The following is a 20,518-nucleotide window of genomic DNA, read 5'->3' as shown; positions in this document are numbered from 1 at the left end:
AAAACATCGACCACAACACTGTACAACCCTGTCATGGCAACCACTGCAATGCGTGTCAGAGTGTCGACATAGATACTACCATTATACGAGGGGACACCATGTACGCAGCAGGTAATCATGTGACTCCAGCCTATGTTGTCTATCTTGTTCACTGCAGGCAAGGATGCCCCGAGGCATGGTATATTGGCGAGACCAAGCAGATGCTACAACAACGGATGAATGGACTTCACACAACAATCATCAGGCAGGAGTGCTCCCTCCCACTCGGGGAACACTTCAGCGGTCAGGGACATTCGGCCTTAGACCTTCGGGTGACCATCCTCCAAGGTGGACTTCAGGACAGGCAACAATGTAAAGTGGCTGAACAGAGGCTGATTACCAAGTTCAGAACCTATGAGGATGGTCTCTATCTTGGACCTTGGGTTCATGTCACACTACAGGTGACTGCACTGCACTATTCGCTTTCTCTCTCTCTCTCTCTCTCTCTCATTCTCTCTCTCTCTCACACACACACATGCACACTCTTGCATACTCACACACTCATGAAGACCCTCTCTCATACACAAGCTGTCTCTCATATGCACACAAATACACCTCTCACACTCACACCCACGCTGGCACCATCTCACAGGCTTAAGCCCCATCATACTCACAGACACACACTTTACCAAGCTTGCACACACACAAACACACACTGTCTCACGTGCACTCACACTCACACAATCACATGCGCACACTCACTCTCTTCTGCACGCACACAGTTTATGGGGTGAATTTGTATTAGCAGAATTATATTTGCAGATACATTCTATTTTGCTCAAAAAATTCTGAACCTGTGAGCAGTCAATGCAAGCAATAAGTCGAGATAATATTTGCAAATTCCACTTTAGAAATAGAACCAGTCTGACTTGAGATTGATGTTACTCACACCTTTGAAGTTAAAAATCACATAACACCAAGTTATAGTCCGACATGTTTATTTGGGCGCATTAGTTTTCAAAGACACCTATACTTTGCTCATTAGTTTCCTTCATCAGGTAGTTGTGGAGTATATGATTGTAAGACACAGAATTTATAGCAAAAGTTTACAGTCTGATGCAACTGAAATTATATTTTGCAAACGACCTGAATTGTTTGTTAAGTCTCATCTTTTAGAATGACCATGTTCATTTCAGTACTTTCATACCTAAATTCTAGAACTTTTTTAAAAAAAAATTACATTCTCAAGTGAACTTTAACAATAGGTGCCATGTTAGCTCAAATGATGCATTGAAGGTGTCAAGTGCCCTTGTGTGGCTGTCTGTGCCCCAATGACTCTATTTCTAAAAAAGGGATTTCCAGAATCTTACATGGATTCATTCAGTTTTTAAGCAAAATAAAATGTAATTCTGCAACATGGTCATTCTAAAAGATGAGACTTAACAAACAATCCAGGTCTTTTTCAATATATAATTTCAGTTGCATCACACTGTTAAATTGTGCTATACATTCTGTCTTACCATCTCATACTCCACAACTACCTGATAGAGGACCAGCGCTCCGAAAGCTAGTGCTTCCAAATAAACCTGTTGGACTATAATCTGGTGTTGTTGTGTGATTTTTAACTTTGTCCACCTCAGTCCAATACCGACTCCCACAAATTATTTTTATAAGGAAATCGAGATTCAGGACCCCGGAGTAGGGATTACTGCCAACCATCTTGACACGATTATATCTGTACATTTAAAATCATCGTTGCATTTTGGGGGGGCAGTGCATTTTATTTTAGTTTTGGCGACTGTCAGTTCAGCGGGGAAGTTTGACTGTTACATAGACAGCGATTCACATGAAACGAGTATTGAAGATCTCAGTAGTGTAAATAGGTCAATTCCACGCCGAGGTAAAATACAATGTAGGCTGGTGATTGGTCTAACCATATTGTAAATATTCCAAATGTCTATCCTCATCCATACTAAGAGAGACGCATTTAACGGTTGCATTTCGCAACTTAATTGACCCGAAGCGTCAGCCCATTTCACTTCCCATTGTGCTATCTGTCCTGTTGAGTATTTCGGCATAGTCTATATTTATTTTAGGATAAGTTGAGACTTTTTTAAATTTGAAAAATGTCTCTTGATAGTGATCTCCCGCACCTTGCCACACAGATCAACATAATGCAAACTAGCTTCTGACATGCATCCTCAGATAATTTACAACCATAAGGCAATCTAGGATTTAGGGTGAATTCTCTTCCGTTATTCATGCATGGGATATGAGCAAAGTATAGGTGTCTTTATTTCCATGCATCTATACTGTCCCAACATGCTGTCTCTCAACCCCTTGCCACCACAGGTGGATCTTTTGCATGCTCGTGTAGTACTTTAAATGTTTGCTGTCGAGAGTGTGATGCTGGAAAAACACAGCAGATCAGGCAGCATCCGAGGAGCAGAAGAATCGACATTTCGGGCATAAGCCCTTCATCAGGAATTAAAGACTTAACAATGTTTGTTCAATGTATCATTGTATCACGGTAATATTTTGCTGTAAATTATGTGTCTTATGGTGCTACTCCTAGGATGCTGCCTGACGGGCTGTGCTTTTCCAGCACTACATTCTGGGCTTTGATCTCCAGCATCTGCAGTCCTCACTTTCTTCTAAATGTTTGCTGGATGGATTTCCTGCACCAGTTTAATTTGACAGAAATATAACTGGTCTGGGATTATTTCTCTCTGATAGTTTCCCTCAGGTCACAGAAATGTGGAAAGTACCAAACTGACTCTCCAGTTAAGCCCACACCCCCCCCCCCCCCCCCCGACCTATCACCTTCACCCCTCCCCCACTCACCTATTGTTCTCTATGGTACTTTCTCCCCACCCCCACCCTCCTCTCACTTATCTCTCCACCCTTCAGGCTCTCTGCCTGTATTCCTGATGAAGGGCTTTTGCCCGAAACGTCGATTTTACTACTCCTCGGATGCTGCCTGAACTGCTGTGCTCTTCCAACACCACTAATCCAAAAGCTCAGGGCGTCAAGTGTCACGGATAACTGCAGCATCTTATATGTCCTTGGAGCGATAACATTTAGTGACAGCCCCAGCTAGGTTTCCGATCTATGTTGACACCCAGGCTGAGTTGGGACGGCTGAAAGTAAACGGCGATAGGCCATTGATATCCAAAGCCATTTTACTGCATTTGTGTAACATGGATTTACTTTATAGCTTAAAGACCAGACCACTTCCTTCATAATTAGAGGAATTGCGAATGGAAGTAAACATAACGGTGGCACAGTGGTTAGCTCTGCTGCCTCACAGCGCTAGAGACCAGGGTTCAGTTCCCGCCTCAGTTGACTGACTGTGTGGAGTTTGCACGTTCTCCCCGTGTCTGCGTGGGTTTCCTCCGGGTGCTCCGGTTTCCTCCCACAGTCCAAAGATGTGCAGGTTAGTTGAATTGGCCATGCTAAATTGTCCGTAGTGTTAGGTGAAGGGGTAAATGTAAGGGAATGGGTCTGGGTGGGTTGCGCTTCGGCGGGTCGGCGTGGACTTGTTGGGCCGAAGGGCCTGTTTCTACACTGTAAGTAATCTATATAAAAAAAATTCGCCAGCCGCTTCTGGGACTGCGTTGCCGAGAATGTCATGAATGAACTAGCCAATGATAGCTGACCTGAGGCACTTCTCTCAAGAACTCGTGTCGATAACTACGCTGTGACGATTGATATTAAAACAAATCCTCCGATTTCCTGTTTGTTTGGCGTTTAGAGGGAACGTGAACTTCATGGAACGTAGGATCAAATGGAACTTGAAATTGAGTCTTACATATTGAATGTATTAGAGCCACTCCTTTTGAATCGCGAAAAGCCTGTGCGTTGCTTGAGCACTCAGATACCAAAACAAAACATTGGAGAAGCACATTATTTACCTCACAACAAACTTTCATGTGAACTAAACACGTGATAATTTATCAAGTGGTATTTTTCTGAATTGATCTTATACAAGTATTGGCAACAGAAACTAATTGTTCAAATTACATAGAAACATAGAAATACATAGAAAAAATACAGCGCAGTACAGACCCTTTGGCCCTACATGTTGCGCCGATCCAAGCCCACCTAACCTACACTAGCCCACTATCCTCCATATGCCTATCCAAAGCCCGCTTAAATGCCCATAAAGAGGGAGAGTCCACCACTGCTACTGGCAGGGCATTCCATGAACTCACGACTCGCTGAGTAAATAATCTACCCCTAACATCTGTCCTATACCTACCACCCCTTAATTTAAAGTTATGCCCCCTCGTAATAGCTGACTCCGTACGTGGAAAAAAGGCTTTCATGGTCAACCCTATCTAAACCCCTAATCATCTTGTACACCTCTATCAAGTCACCCCTAAACCTTCTTTTCTCCAATGAAAACAGCCCCAAGTGCCTCAGCCTTTCCTCATACGATCTTCCTACCACACCAGGCAACATCCTGGTAAACCTCCTCTGCACCCGTTCCAGTGCCTCCACATCCTTCCTATAGTATGGCGACCAAAACTGCACACAATACTCCAGATGCTGCCGCACCAGAGTCTTATACAACTGCAACATAACCTCAGGACTCCGGAACTCAATTCACTATCAATAAAAGCCAGTACGCCATCTGCCTTCTTCACCGCACTATTTACCTGGGTGGCAAATTTCAGAGATCTGTGTACATGGACACCAAGATCCCTCTGCTCATCCACACTACCAAGTATCCGACCATCAGCCCAGTACCCCATCTTTTTGTTACTCTTACCAAAGTGGATTACCTCACACTTACCTACATTGAACTCCATTTACCACCTTTCTGCCCAGCTCTGCAGCTTATCTATATCCCGCTGTAACCTGACATATCCTTCCTCACTGTCAACAACTCCACCGACTTTCGTATCATCCGCAAACTTGCTCACCCAACCTTCTAGCCCCTCCTCCAGGTCATTTATAAAAATGACAAACAGCAATGGTCCCAAAACAGATCCTTGGGGAACACCGCTAGTAACTACACTCCAAGATGAATCTTTACCATCAACTACTACCCTCTGTCTTCTTCCAGCCAGCCAATTCCTAATCCAAACCTCCAACTCACCCTCAATGCCATACCTCCGTATTTTTTGCAGTAGCCTACCATGCACTGCGCTGCAGGTAATTTGAAACTTTAACTTTGGTGAGCGATAATTAACTAAATATGTATTAAATTCGACGGATTATAAACTCATGTATAGGATGATAAATTGTCAAATAGACTACACAAAATAAACTCATCAGTTTTCTAACTGCCTTTCTTTATAATGACCTAAATCTGACGGTGCACTCTTTTATTTAGATTTCACCAATTCATTTGACGCTGGAATCGGAGAAGAATATTATGAAGTTCAGTAAGCTACAATGGAGCATTAGAAAAAAGTGAGGATTGCAGATGCTGGAGATCAGAGTCCAAAAGTGTGGCGCTGGAAATGCACAGCAGGTCAGGCAGCATCCAGGACCATAAGCCCGAAACGTCGATTTTCCTGCTCCTCGGATGCTGCCTGACCTGTTGTGCTTTTCCAGCGCCACACTTTTACACTGCAATGGAGCATTGACAACCACTACCAACACTCAGCAATTTGTTAACAAATAAATTGGTCTAGTAATACCATCTCCACCTTATCTGCACATTCAATTTTGAAAATATAGCTGTTTGATGTAGTGGCCATCACGAATGGGGAAGCTCGAGAGGGCAATTTGATGAAGTGACCAAGAAAGCAAACTGCTGTGCAGACCATAGCATTTTCGAAGTTTCTACACAACCGGACACTGGTTCGAAATACGGTTTATTTTTGTACGTAATTGTCTATTGTGAAAAGTGCTTAGCCTCACAATGCTTCTATATTGGCTAGTCGCTTTTTCAAAATCTAGTTCTGGAAGTTTGCTATTGGAACGTTTCTTATTTCAATTTACACTCTAATTCCAAGAATTATGCTTGATTACCATTTCTTAATGGTCCTGAAATATTTCAGAAAGTGTATAGCCTTGAAGTTACAAAACCAAAACTGGGGTCAATTTAACTTCGAGCGTCGCTAGTATGAAATAGATGAATGTGATTTACAATGTTTTGTAAACCATGTCTGTTCGAGTTGTCCTCTATAAATTTCGTGATCTCTGTTCAGCAATATTCGTACGAAACAATTACGGCGCAATGGCCATCTCCAGCAGGAGAGAATCTAATCATCGTCCCTTCAACGGCATTATCGTTGCTGAATTCCGACAATCAACATACTGGATGCTAACATTGATCAGAAATTGAGGTGGACCAGCCATATAAATATTATTACCACTACACCAGATCATAAGCTAGGAATTATGCATGAATAAAGCATTTCCTGTCTTCTCAGTGACTCTCCATCATCTACAAATCTCAAGTCAGCTTGGCCATGGAACACTCTCCATTTGACTGGGTAGGTGCAGCTTGAACAATGCTCAAGAAGCTGAGCACTATCCAGGACAAAGAAACATTTTGATTTATATCCTATTCATGACCTTCAACAGCCATTCCATTTGTCCCCAACTGACATCAGCAGTGCCCTCTGCAAACCCGTGGCCTCACCGCCGAGAAAACCAAGGTCAGAAAACGCTTGGGAATACCACCACCTGGAAGTCCCGTCCTCGACTTGCACAATCCGGATAGTCTCAAACTTTCATTTTTGTCAAAATCTGTGTCAAAATCCTACAACTCACTTCCAAATAGCTCTGTGGGCGTATCTACACTCTGACAACTGAAGCACTTCATGCCGCTGCTCACCAGCACCTTTTCCGAGGCAAATAAATGCCGGTATAGCGCATGACACCTAGATTCCATGAACAAATGGAAAAGGAAAATACTCTTTGCAGGTTTGCAAATATTTGTTTCATTAGCTTGGCGATCAGAATAGAAATCTGAAAATTGTTTAAAAGGCTGTTTATAAATGTCCACTCTTCCAATGAACAAATTTCTGAATAATTAATATTACAAATTGACTGTTCAGTGCAAGGCACCTACAATGAGACATTCAATGACAACGGCGCCACATAGAATGAAATCGGTTAGCTTCGTTGAGATTCAAGCATACGAGAGTTGATCTTTGCATTTTGAGCTTCCAATTATTAAATGCATTCCTCATACTTTAATCCAATATTTTGCAAAGATAATGAGGAGGATTCATGATATTAATGTTGATATAGTCTACATGGATTTTAGCAAGATTTATGACAGTCAGAATAGAAAAAGCCCATGTGATTTAAGGATAAGTGATAAACTAGAAACAAAACTGCCTCAATTGCAGAAAACAAAGGGACACAAGTGTTTATTTTGTGTGTGTGATTGGTATGGCTGCTTTCACGGAGTTCTCGGATTGGATCCAATGATTTTCGTTATGTATGCCAATGATTTGTATTAAAATATAGAAGATATAAACAAGAACTTTGAAGAAAACTGTAGACAGCATTTAGATATCTAAAAACTACATAGATGAGCGGAAAAGTGGCCAAGAGAAGTGCAACCAGAGAGGGCAAAAGGGACAGAATACGCGCAATAAAGAATTGTATAACAAGAGTTGTGAAAAATATATGAACCCTGAAAGGCAAGAAAACAGATCCCGGAAGGCAATGGGATGGATAGAAATTATGGTTTAAACGGCATACAAGTTAACTTATTTTATTAATTAAGGTATGAAAAATCAGGGAGGATATAATGGAGAAGTGTAATTGAACGGCTTAGAGTGAATAGGAATAACCTATTTCAATCAGCAGCAAAGACAATGATTGGGTTTTGATCTAAAGTACATGGAAGGAGGATTAGAAGACATTTCACCTTGAAGGTTCTAGGATCTGTAAGTCCCTGCCTGAAAGGGCGTAAAAGCAGATACTTGAAGAGATGCAACCTGCATTATTATGGTTTAAGAGGTGGAAAAAAGGATTATGCAAATCTCTCTTTTTGGCTGGCACAGACATTAGGGACCGAAAGGCCTCTTTCTGTCCTGCAAATGTGAATGATATGGTGATTCAATGAGTTCTGATGAATTTCAACCCTGTGTCTGGGACTTTTTTTTAGTCATCCTATACAAGTTAACATCCACGTTTTCATATCTGCAAACGAGATCAGAATCAAAATACTGAAATAGAGTCCGGTAGCTGGAGGTGATCAATTCACGGCTGATGGACATTGTGGAGGCGAAATAAATGACCGTCGATTCATTGCAGAGATGTTGGAGCGTCTTGAGAATTAAAGGAAGACTTGAACGGTTGTACACGATATCCCCACCCAAGATGTAGTCGTAGTCGGATGGAAACTGTGATTGGTCCAGCCCCCAGGAGAGGGCGCGGATTTGGACGCGAGATTTCATGGAAGACGGGATATTGGCGGAGACGTTCAGTTCGATTTGCTGCAGGAGCTGCGGATTGTCTGTTATAGTGACATCTCCACCTGAAAGGGGAAGATTAGAAAAGGAACCGATTTGATTAGTTGGATCCGCGGGAATATGATCACGCCCAAAACGGTGGTCCTGGGAAATACCGACACACATATGGCCCGGAGAAGGAAGGGAAAGGGCAGGCCAGGAAAGTGGCCAATGAGAAGATCCGATTCTTGTCAGTGCGCAGCCGTGCGCAGAGGATGTCAATTGTATGAGCGTTTAAATTAAACGTTACAGCGTTCAATACTGCTATTCCCTCGCGGCCGCTGGATTTGTTAGGTAACCTTACAGTAACCTGCTCCAGAATTTAAAAAGGGCATTGCTGAAGTGCCCACTCTGCATTCCGTTCACTCCATCTCATGACAACATAAAATGCAAAAAAATCGGCTTGCCCATATTAGTTTTGACCTTTTCAATTGTTGTCCATTTTTGGACAGGCTTTCGTAGGAAAAGTTTCCAAATTTCCATAACGATAGATTTCGCAACAAAAGATATTGTGAGTTTAGCCTAAATTGTTGACCTCAAACTTGTCGGATTTCACTCCGGATTCCACTGGCAGCCGCGCCTTCAACTCCCCAGAATGTAAACTTCTCTCGTTAAACATCTCTGTCTCTGTGTCCAAAGTTAAAAATCACACACCAGGCTATAGTCAAACAGATTTAATTGGAAGCACTAGCGCTGGTCCGAAGGTTAGTGCTTCCAATTAAACCTGTTGGACTATAACCTGGTGTTGTGTGATTTTTAACTTTGTACACCCCTGTCCAGCACCGGCATCTCCAAATCATGTCTCTGTTTCGCTTTCTTCTGGGAGGCGCGAAATCTACCGCATCATTTATCTTAGAAGCGCATATGGCGTTAAAGATGTTTGACAAATGGAAGTTGATCTTCTCATGACAGAAAATGATGTTTCTTTATATAAACGAATGGACTGTTTTTACAATGTAAACAACTGAATTGTTCACACCGCCACCGTTGACAGTGGACCTTTAGATCATCAGACATAGGAGCAGAAGTAGTCCGTTGAGTCTATCGAATTTGCTCCGCTATTCAATGAGATCATGATCACTTCATCTTCAACTCCACATTCTTGCATTTTTCCTAATAATCCTCATTCTCTTGTAGATCAAAATTCTGTACATCCCAGCCTTGAATATTTCTAAACACTCAGCCTTCGCAACCCTCTGCTGTAGGCGCTTCAACAGATTCACGACCGTCTTAGAGAAAAAAAATTATCATGTCTGTCTTTGATGTATAATGCCTTACTATGAGATTGTCCCCTCTGGTCGGAGAGTGTCCCACAAGGGAACAACCTTTCCACTGACCCTGTTGGTTTCCTGCAAATCTTGAACGTTTCAATAGACGCGCCATTCAACATGATCATGACTGGTCATCCAATGCAGTACCCTGTTTCTGCTTTCGCCCCAAAAGCTATGATTCATTTCGTTTCGCCCTAAGGACTATATCTAACACCTTCTTGTAAACATGCAACGCATTTGCCTCAACCATTTTCTATGGCAGAGAATTTCACAGGTAGGCCCACTACACGCTGGGTGAATAGACCCATCCTAAGTTGTGTCCTTAGACTGTGTCTACAGTCCTCTGTCATCAAGGACATCTGAAGATTGATCAGTTATTATTCGCTTGGAATCATAGGAACCAAAATCGACTCTACACCAATTCTTGTTCAGTTTAATAAACAGTTGTTTGATAGCTAGCAACGCTACATCTCGTAATATATCATTCTTTAAAGTACCCTCCGAATATTGCTGATGCAGATTAAGATTTATCTTGCTGCCCCATTTGTGTGCGGACCCATTCCACTCACCGAGAAGGACTGTTAAAATGCTCAAAATCCCAGTGCCCGCTCCCAGTTCAATCACTTTCTTGTGCGAGAAATCCATCTTCTGTTCCTCAAAGTACTGACACAAACCAAGACCCTAAAAAAAGCAACCGAAATTTTAATTGTTACGTCCATGCGGGCCTACCAAAAAAAAGTAGTGAAACAGCATCAATCGGTCTCTTTCACGACTCTGGAGAGGACAATTTCCCGTTAATTTGTTCCTGGGTAGAATCCCTATCAGGTATTCAGGGATCAGTGGGAGCATTGCTCAGACTGCTTACCTATTCGTTGCTACCTTGTGACAACTCAAGTGACTAAGGATATGACCCAAACATTCTTGCCAAGTGCTTTACATCTTTCATAGTAGTTGGATTCAGTGCTCTTTATTTGATCCCCTCTGCATTGGCAAGACCAAATATAGACTGAGTGAATGTTTTGTGAAACATCGCCATTCCGATTGTAAGCATGACCGTCAGCTTCCTATCCTTTGTTTTTTCAACTTTTAACATTGCTCCCTTTCTAACCTTTATGACCTCGGCATCCTGCAGTATTTCAGAGTTTCAATGCACGTTTAAGCAATCACATCTAATTTTTCCTTCGATGCTTTAAAGCCTTCTAGATTACCCATTCAGCTTAACAAAATTACATCCTGATCTCTGCCTTGATCGTGTTCCACCGTTTTCGTTTATTATGGTTTTCTGAGATATTTATTAATTTGGTTCTACATTTACATCCAGTCACGTGATCAGAACTTCTTTTTCGTTGTCCATGACCACTCCCTTTAGCGTTTGTGCCATGAAATGTTTGCCATTTAATTTCTCCCGCCCCCAGTCTATCTCTCCTTCTTAAGGTCTCCTTTTACTTGCTGAAAACCTATTACACACCCGCACTTCCTCAACTCTGGTGAAAGGTGGTACACCCGCAAGATTAAGTCTGCTTTTAGAGTCATAGAATCTTAGATGGCTACAGCACGGAAACAGTCCCTTCGGCCCAACATTTTCATGCCGCCAAGTTTTCACAACGAAACTAATCCCATTTAGCTGCGTTTGGTCCCTATCCCTCCATATCTATCCACTCCATATACCTGCCTAAATGTTAAATCAATGACGAAATTGTACTCGCTTCCATCACTACCTCTGGCAGCCGGTTCCAGACACTCACCACCCTCTGTGTTTAAAAATGCCCCTCTGGATCCTTTTGTATCTCTGCCCTGTCAACTTAAACCTATGCCGTCAAGTTTTAGACACCCTTAAAACTGGGAAAAGACTTTGACAACCTACCTTATCTATGCCTCTCATTATTTTATAGACCTCTACAAGGTCAACTCCCAGTCACGTAATCCCCAGGGAAAAAATGTTTCAGTCGATCCTCTTCTTAGAACTCAAACTTTCCAGTCCAGGTAACATCCTGGTAAATATTTTCTGCACTCTTTCAACTTTAATAATATCGTTTCTCTCGCAGTGTGACCAGAACTGCATGCAGTATTCCAAATGTGGCCTCACCAATGTCTTGTAAAGTTGCAACAAGACATCCCAACCCCTATACCAAATACTCAGACCCGATGAAAGAAAGCATGTCGAAAGTTTTTTTCATCACCCTGTCTATAAGTGACTCCACTTTCAAGGAGTTGTGAGCCTGTACCCCTAGATCTATTTGTTCGTTAACTCTCCCCAGCGCCCTACTCATAACTGTGGAAGTTCTTGCCAGGTTTGACCGACCAAAATGCAGTGCCTTACATTTATTAAAATTAACCTCCATCTGCCATTCCTGAGTTCACTGGCCCAGTTGATCAAGATCTCGCTGCGTTCGCACATAACCTTCTTCACTATCCACTATACCACCAATCTTCGAGTCATCCACAAATTTACTAACCATACCTCCTACATTCGCATCCAAATCATCTACATAAATGAACCATCCACCAATCCCTGTGGTACACTGCTGGACACAGTCCTCCAGTCTGAAAAGCTAGCGTGTATCACCACTCTCTATTCAACCTTCAAGCTAATTTTGTATCCAATTGGTTAGCTCTGCCTGGATCCTGTGAGATTTAACTTTACTCAACATGCTATATCCTGTCACAGGTCTTGCTAACGTTCATGCAGACAACGTCCTTTTCTTCCCTTATTTATGTTCCTGGTTTCCCACGCACAAAGCCATGCTAACTATCCCAAATGAGTCCTTGCCGCTCGAAGTGCCTGTAGATCCTGTATCCCAGAATCCCCTCTAGCAACTTACTCAGCACAGACGGTAGGCTCACAAATCTGTAGTTCCCAGCATTTTTTCCGTAGCCTTTCTTAAATTATGGCAAAATATCAGTCGCCTTCCAATTTTCGGGCATTTCACCCATGATACAAATATCTCTGCAAGGGACTGCGTAATTTCCCCCCTAGCCTCCCTGGGATACTTCAACATGTCCAGAGGATTTATCTACCTTAATGTGTGTTTTATGACTTCCAACACCTCCTTCTGTAATGTACACTGTCTTCAAGGCATCACACTTTATTTCCCCACGGTTTTTAGTATCCACGCCTTTTTTGATTGAAAATACTGATGAGAAATACTCAGTTAGAATTTCACCCACCATATGTGCCTCTGCACATAGTCAACCTTATTGAATTTTAAGAGGCCTTACTCTCTTCCTAGTTACGGTTTTGCACTTCATGTACTGGTAGAATCTGTTGGGATTCTCCTTTACCTTATCTGTCAAACCCATATCGTATACACTTTTAGCCCCCTTGATTTCTCTTTTAAGTTAAAAATCACACACCACCAGGTTATAGTCCAACAGGTTTATTTGGAAACACTAGCTTTCGGAGCGCTGCTCCTTCATCAGGTTGTTGTGGAGAATAAGGCTTATTCTCCACAACCACCTGATGAAGGAGCAGCGCTCCGAAAGCTAGTGTTTCCAAATAAACCTGTTGGACTATAACCTGGTGGTGTGTGATTTTTAACTTTGTGCACCCCAGCCCAACACCGGCGTCTCCAAATCATATAATCCTCAAGGTATTCACTTCATCCCAACTGCCTATGCATGCCAAATGCCGCCTTATTTCACCAGGGCCTCAATAAATCCAGTCATCAATTGATCCCCTCGGCTTTGCTCAATATTTCCAATATTTCGTGTTTTTTGTTTCAGATTGGTAGCATCTTTGGCGGCTTCCTTTTGTATTTGTTATCAAAGGTGCGCTCTCCAGGCAACCACTTCTAGATCTGTTTCTTGGAAGCATGTGAATTTAGGGAAAAATAATTGGTCGCATCTCCATTCCCTTTACGGTGGACGAAGTTACCATAAGTTACCATGCTTTGTTAAATAGCCATGGTCATGAATACCCATCCATCAGTTCAAACACAGACATGAGACAGAGGATCAGATATTGGTGAGTTTTAGGAATCACAGTTCCAAAGATACCTGGCTTCCCCACGAACATTATATTCAACATAGATCGTGTCTTAAAGGAACACTAGCTGTTGCTGTCATTTCAATAGACAGACACTTCCTTAGGTTTACCACTCGCTCGGTGAAATAAAGTTCCTGCAGCTTTATGAAAAATCACCTCCAATCAACCACACGTTTTATCCCGCTGCAAAGATGCGTCAGAAGGCTCGTTGTGCTATGACATATAACATCGCGGTTATTATATATAAAGAAGTGTCAGTTGTAAGGGGAAGTATGACGTTGATAGCGAGGGTGCTGACGTTTTTGGCAACGAGCAAAGGAAGTAGCGTCAGTCTTCCCAATAGTTAACTGGTGGACAGGCTATAGTGGAGAATGCTGTGATCAAATACGTCAAAGGCGGATGGTAGCTGGAAAAGGACGAGAAGCAACTGCTTACCAGTGCCAGTGTCACACTATCATCTGTGATAAAAAGTGTGGTGCTGGAAAAGCATAGCTGGCCAGGCAGCATCCGAGGAGGAGGAGAGTCGACATTTCGAGCATAAGCTCTTCATCTTATGCTCCTCGCATGCCGCCTGACCGGCTGTGCATTTCCAACATCACAGTTTTTGACTCTGATCTCCAATATCTGCAGTCGTCACTTTCTCCAACTGTCATCTGTGTCTTTTATAAGACGAAGGATATTATTAAGCTGGAAAGGGTTCAGAAGAGATTTGTCAGGATGTTGTCCCCAACGGAGGGTTTGCCTTATAACTAAAGGTTGGATAGGCTGGGATGTTTTTCACAGGTGTGTAGGAAGTTGGGGAGTGACCTTATGGAGGTTTTATAAAATCATGAGGCGTATAGATAATGTGAATGGCAGGTCTCCTTTCCCTGGGTTGGGGGATTTCAAGACTGGGGCATATTTTTAAGGGGAAAAGAGAACGATTTTTAAAAGACGAGTTTTTTTTTTACTCAGAGTGGTTCGTTTAAGAAATAGACTTTTAGTTGACGTGGTGGATGCAGATACAATTACAACATGTAAAAAAACATTTGGATAAGTGCATGAACAAGACATGTTTGGAGGGATATGGGCCAGGCACTGCATGTGGACGAGATTAGTTTGTGATTATGGTCGGAGTGGACTGGTTGGATAGAAGGGACTGTTTTCGTGCTGTATGATTCGATGACTCTGATCCGTAAAGTGCCAGAGTGACTTAAATGGAAGAATTTACACATGAAGGTCTGGGAAACATCGACATAAATTGACAATACGAAATTGCTATAAACTTACAGCATTCCAGACCATAGTTCCAAACTCTGTGTTAACTATCGGCTTCAAAGCAATTTCTAAAAGGAAACCGCATACGGGGTAGAAAAGCTTATACTTCAAATTGTCGGCTTCTATGAAAACTTCGGTCATTGGCTTCTTCAACACAGAGGCTATCTTGCTTTCTGACATCCTGGTGGATAATCCTGGATTTTCAACAACCCTTCAAGTTGTGGTCAGTGTACTGTTAGGTGTACTTGCACTCTCACTTGTAAGCTGTATTTATAAAGAAAATTAAAAAATAGTGAATTACAGCAGCTCCAAGTTCATTTTGACATTTTTCAACAGGTATAACACTTAGGTGCAGGTTCACTCTCCCTACAATCGCACTGGATTCCAGGTAGCGCAGTACTAGTTCCTCCCCTCTGCGCCAGAAGGTCCGGGTTGACTTGCCTGTCACCTATTTGAATATGTAAGCTAAAATATCTGTCCAAATTCTCACAATTTACGAACACTGGAGTTCAAATATTTCAATTAGATTTAAAATGGATTGCATCGCATAAGACCCCCACAATATCTAGTTCGATTTAAGACGATGAATCTGACTTCTTCAACGAAAACAGAAACTGCTGGCAAAGCTCAGCAGGTATGGCAGTATCTGTGGAGAGAAGTCAGAGTTAACGAGGGAAGTTCTGAGGAAGGGTCACTCGACCCGAAACGGAACTCAGATTTCTCCTCACAGATGCTGCCAGATCTGCGAAGCTTTTCCAGCCATTTCTGTTTGTTTCTGATTCACAGAATCTGCAGTTCTTTCGCGTTGTACTTGACCTCTTGTGGTATTTGATTATCTGACTAGGCACGGAACTCAAGATGCTGTTCAATTTTTTTCCACACAATTGGTCATAGTTGGGAGCGCAATGTTTCTACGACACTGAAAGAAGACCCTGGGGTCTGTGATGTTCGCGTTGGTCATCAAACATTCGTTTATTCTCTCTCCATTTTCCAGAACTTGACCCATAATCTTGCATGCTGTAGCGTTTCAAGTGCTCGTCGAAATGTCATAAATGATTTGATGATTCCTGCCTCTAATTACTCACAGTGTTCAGGGATGTGTAGGTTAGGTGCATTAGTTAGGGGAAATGTAGGGGAATGGATCTGGGTGGGTTACTCTTTGGAGGGTCGGTGTGTGTTTGTTGGGCCAAATGGCCGTTTTCCACACTCTAGGGATTCTATGATTCTATGATATTTCCAGATATTGAGTTCCACTCCCTGGGTGAAAGAAAATTTTTGAAATCCTCTGGACCAACAACGTCTGCTTCCTGCCACGAAGGTAAATTTGGATCAAATTTAACAAATTGTTCTGATTCCATGGGCTAATAGCTTATTCATCAGACTGTCGCTCAAAGCCTTGTCAAAAGCATTATTTAAGTCCATGCAGACTACATCAACCGCACTCATATCTGCACACCTAGTCACCTCCTCAAAAATGAATCCAGTTTGTTAGACATGAAGCCCCCCCCCCCCCCCCCCCTTTTACAAAGTCGTACTGATGATCTGTTCTTAAAACATGCTTCTCCAAATGGAGATTAATTCGACCCCTCATGATTCTTTCCAATAGTTTCTCCACAACAGATGTTAGACTTGCTGGTTTGTAGTTTTCTGGTTTTTCCCTACCACTCTTCTTGAATATTGGTATTACATTAGCTGTTGTTCAATCTTCTGCCACCTCTCAGAGGGAATTTACAAATCAATGTCACAGCCCCTGCGATCACCTCCCTTGCCTCCCACAGCAGCCTTGGATACATCACATCTAGGCCTCGGAATTTATCAATTTCAAGTTTACTGAAACAATTTAATATCTCCTCCTTCGCAATGTCACAACTTGGCATACTAGTTTGACCATGTATTTCAACATTATACTGTCTTTGATTTATTCTCTGCATTGGTTGGACATGTTAATGTCGAATCCATGGGGTTTTCATCCTTCATTCATTTGTACACTGGCAAAGCTGTCCTCAGTAAACCCAATCCTACCTTGTGCTTTTTTAATGCATTTATTTTATGCAATTCATTTTGTAATTTCTGAAGGCTGTCTTCCACTTCTGCTTTCTCTTTTAGCTTGGCATAACCGGTAAACTGGAAAACATTGCAGTAGGTATTTGATTCCAGGTGGCTTTGGATAATTAGAAATAAGCTATTAAACAAATGAACCATTTACAATCCCTTAAGATGCCAGCTTTCTTCGTTTTCCTTACTCATTTATTCAGTCTCTTTACTATTCTTCGCAACTTGGATGAATTTTGACAGTAGTGAGTTTAAATGAATACAAGTTGTGTTAAGCTCTTTTTTTAAAGCAGTCTTGGAGTTCAAAATGCATGGCATCAACAACATTAACAATGATCCAATGCGATTTGACCATATTGTTCTTACTCATTGAGAAGTCAGAATAGGCGTACTCACTCTGAGCCTACACTGTGGTAAAATTGATAAGTAAATATGTATCCTGTCTTGAAATTAATTCGTTATACTTCAACATTAGCAATTTGTATTTAGAGATATTTTCTAATGAGCTGTTCAGAAATCCTGTGACACATCTGGAGACGAATTGGGACTTGAACTTGCTGGCTCTGAGGTAGGAACCCTACCCTTCCACTACAAGAGCCCGAACTTGCATTTACATAACAAATACGATAAATATGTCTTCTCCCAGAAATATATGCCAACAATTAATACAATAAAGGAAGAGAAACATCAAGTGCGTTCGTTAAAATCCTGAGTACTAACTGATGCAGTTAAAGCAAAAAAGAAATGTGAAAATTAGAGGTGTTTAGGATTTTTCGAGGATTTTTCGTCAGCATACTGAAAATATAAGCACCATCGCTGGACGCCAGGTGGATTAAAGAAAAGAGATCGAGGACCCCAGTTCTCAGAAGGTTACTAGCCTGGCAATTCTCACAGAAACGGTAAACACTGAGTCAAGTAATGCATTGAAATGGAGAATGAAAATTCCAAATTTGAGTAAATGACGGAGGGCAAACCAGTATGATGATAGAGGAGGGGGACTTGGTACAGTTTGGTAGATTGTGGGAAATGAAGTATGGCACATGGTCATTACAAGGGTGCTGTACAAGGTATCAGCGGGAAATGGACGATACCGCAGGTAGGGAGTAGTTTGGGGGGTGGGAGAGTAGGGAGTCTGCAAATATCGTGGAGGTGTGAGCAAGTGGCCTTTAGTAACACAGGCACAAGAGGCTGAGCTGCGAATGACAAGTGTATCGATGTCAGATATTACCGAAAATCGAGAAATGTTTTCATGAATATTTTTTGCAACAACTTATTCTCACTTGTTTTTTTTCTAATCAACAGTAATGGACATGAGGTATGTTCCACATGACACCAATCCAACTCCAGCAGTTAAAACTCAAACTGAAGATGGAAGTCGAAGGTAACAGACAATAAAGGGAATCATGGAAAAATGCAGCAGAGTTGAGCTGAGGATTATCAGATCAACCATGACCCGATTGAACGGTGGAAGGGTTCGATACGCTAATTGGCCTACTTCTATGTTTCATTGTCTTCGGGATAGTCTCTTAATCAAACTGTTCGGCGATGTCATCACACATTCCTCGAGAAGGTAGGACTTGAACGCATGACATAACCGCTCCACAGGTAGGGACTCGACCACTATGCCACAAGACCCCATGGTTTATGACGTTATGAAAAGGTTCGTGATGGATTTCAGCCTCCATTATTGATTACTGAGTGTTGTGGGGTGTAGGAGAGAGATCATTTCCCAGACAGCAGAAAGAAAAAAATTTACAGCTGAGCTGGGGTGTTGGAGACTGACCTGCAGCAGGTCCGTTTGACAGGACGTCAGAGGCTAAGCGTTTCAGATTCAATGATTGTTTGTGATTCAACAACAAGGTGATATAGCGTAAGTACAGTTGCACATTCATTTGCACCTTGCTGTATACTTCCCCACACTGTTTTTCTCAAACTCATTCTATCACAATACTCCTCACATCCATGTAGATCGCACCATTCTATTTTTGCTTCACTTCTTCTCCATCCCGATTTATACATACGCGATCCTAGTACGCATTTCACTCATTCATAGGACTAGTAGATGTTATCTTGCAAGTGTTTTTGTGGTGTGGGGATGGTGGACCCCATCTGGGCCAGAGGGTCACGGGTCAAATCCATCTTCCCCAGATATAAGTCATAACATGGCCGAGCAGATTAATTAAAAGTGGCTGCCTACATCTTCCTACAGAAGAGAGCACAGAATGCCAGTGAGATGGGGGAATACAGAACATAACACAACTCAGAAAACACAGTTGACAATTGTCGAAGATGTTGTTTGAGAAAACAGGGGAGTTTCCGATTGTTTACTGGTGGAAATGTTTTTGTGGTTAGTTGCCAACTTCTTGGTGACGCAATTAGATGAAGGATAACCGTACCGCCCTCTGCGGCAGTCAGATATGCATCTTTTCAAGTACGTCACAATATCACATTCTTGGCAATATTAAAATACAACATTGCCCTACTTAGCCGAGGTTAATACATGACATTTTGGTCCCATTGGGCTGGATATTTATTGCAATGTTTCATTGAGATTGATTTTGCTTTCCTCAATTACAATCACTTCTCTTTCACTGGCGAATTCTATGTAGTTCTGGAAATTCGTGAAATGACATGAAACTCATATAAATATTTTTGCATTGTACAACTAATGTATATTTCTTTTGAATTCGCCCTACTAGAGGGGACTACATGGAGTTGCCAAGGTACAGGACTAAAACTTGGATGTCGATGGGCTGCAGCCTTCTTTCCAACGCACCATCATCATTCCGAGTTCTGACCTCCCTCAGGATGCTGCAGAACCGATGATGTGAAATTAGTCGTGACTAGACGCTTCCCCTAGTTCAGGATATTTTACTCTTAAGTAATATTCAATTCCGAAAACTGTGTCCCTTGTCATGTTTGGCCGTGCTTCCTATCCAAAGGGGGCATTAATTCTCACTCCACCAAAAGGAGATCAATCCAAAAATGGAAAATCAAGCATCCCATGGTTAGAAACACCAATGGAGAAAATGGGGCAGATCAGAAAACGGAAAGGAGAGATGTCAAAGACAAACTTAAGATAATAATCAAAGGTTGAAAACCATAGCAAACAATCAAGAGTGTGATAATAGTCACGGAGAGATTGTGCAAGAGAAGTTGGAAATCTTATTTTTCCATTAACATATATTCACATGCCTGTAGTATAATGGCAGATAGGGGATACAATGATGATGGACATACATTGTGAACATCAATGATCAAGCTTTGAATTCCCGTCACATTGAATTTAAATAAATTCTGCAGTTTGTCACTTAGGTTACCTTAAATGTTTAAACTCACGGCACCCTATCAGAAATCCGGATATTTGGTGTTTCCGATCAATACCGTCGCTGGGCCCTACACACAATGAATCAAGTCAACAATCGAGACAGTCAGACAACGATGTATGACTTGTCATTTATCAGTAATATTTCAAAGTAGGATGTTGTGACACATTATCGCGAGGAGACAAAGAACCAATAAAGACCAAGACGCTCAAATATAGC

General features: G+C 41.9%; 1 protein-coding gene across 1 annotated transcript; it reads right to left on the bottom strand.

Moving 5' to 3' along the window:
• Positions 1-2,698: 2,698 nt before the first annotated feature.
• LOC122555639 (EEF1A lysine methyltransferase 3-like) lies at positions 2,699-15,101 on the bottom strand. The gene is made up of 4 exons (XM_043701637.2): positions 14,934-15,101; positions 10,249-10,360; positions 8,053-8,434; positions 2,699-2,720 (listed from the first exon to the last, which is right to left on the bottom strand). The coding sequence occupies exons 1-4, from the start codon at positions 15,099-15,101 to the stop codon at positions 2,699-2,701; spliced, it is 684 nt and encodes a 227-aa protein (XP_043557572.2).
• Positions 15,102-20,518: the final 5,417 nt, after the last annotated feature.

The sequence above is a fragment of the Chiloscyllium plagiosum genome, unplaced genomic scaffold (genome assembly GCF_037043375.1).
Source record: "Chiloscyllium plagiosum isolate Xiang-an unplaced genomic scaffold, Cpla_swu_hap1 HiC_scaffold_13, whole genome shotgun sequence".
Lineage (NCBI taxonomy): Eukaryota > Metazoa > Chordata > Chondrichthyes > Orectolobiformes > Hemiscylliidae > Chiloscyllium > Chiloscyllium plagiosum.
The sequence above is the reverse complement of the archived record's forward strand: the minus strand, read 5'-3'. Positions and strand labels throughout refer to the sequence as shown.

What these genes read in the sequence shown, in the direction of transcription:
- LOC122555639 (XM_043701637.2), bottom strand. Translation starts at nt 15,101, where the DNA reads ATGTCAGAAAGCAAGATAGCCTCTGTGTTGAAGAAGCCAATGACCGAA. An exon ending in CATTTTAACAGTCCTTCTCG is followed by an intron (nt 8,435 to 10,248) that starts GTGAGTGGAATG and finishes TTCCCCTTTCAG; the next exon opens with GTGGAGATGTCACTATAACA. An exon ending in TATAGGATGACTAAAAAAAA is followed by an intron (nt 2,721 to 8,052) that starts GTCCCAGACACA and finishes CTGTGACCTGAG; the next exon opens with GGAAACTATCAGAGAGAAAT.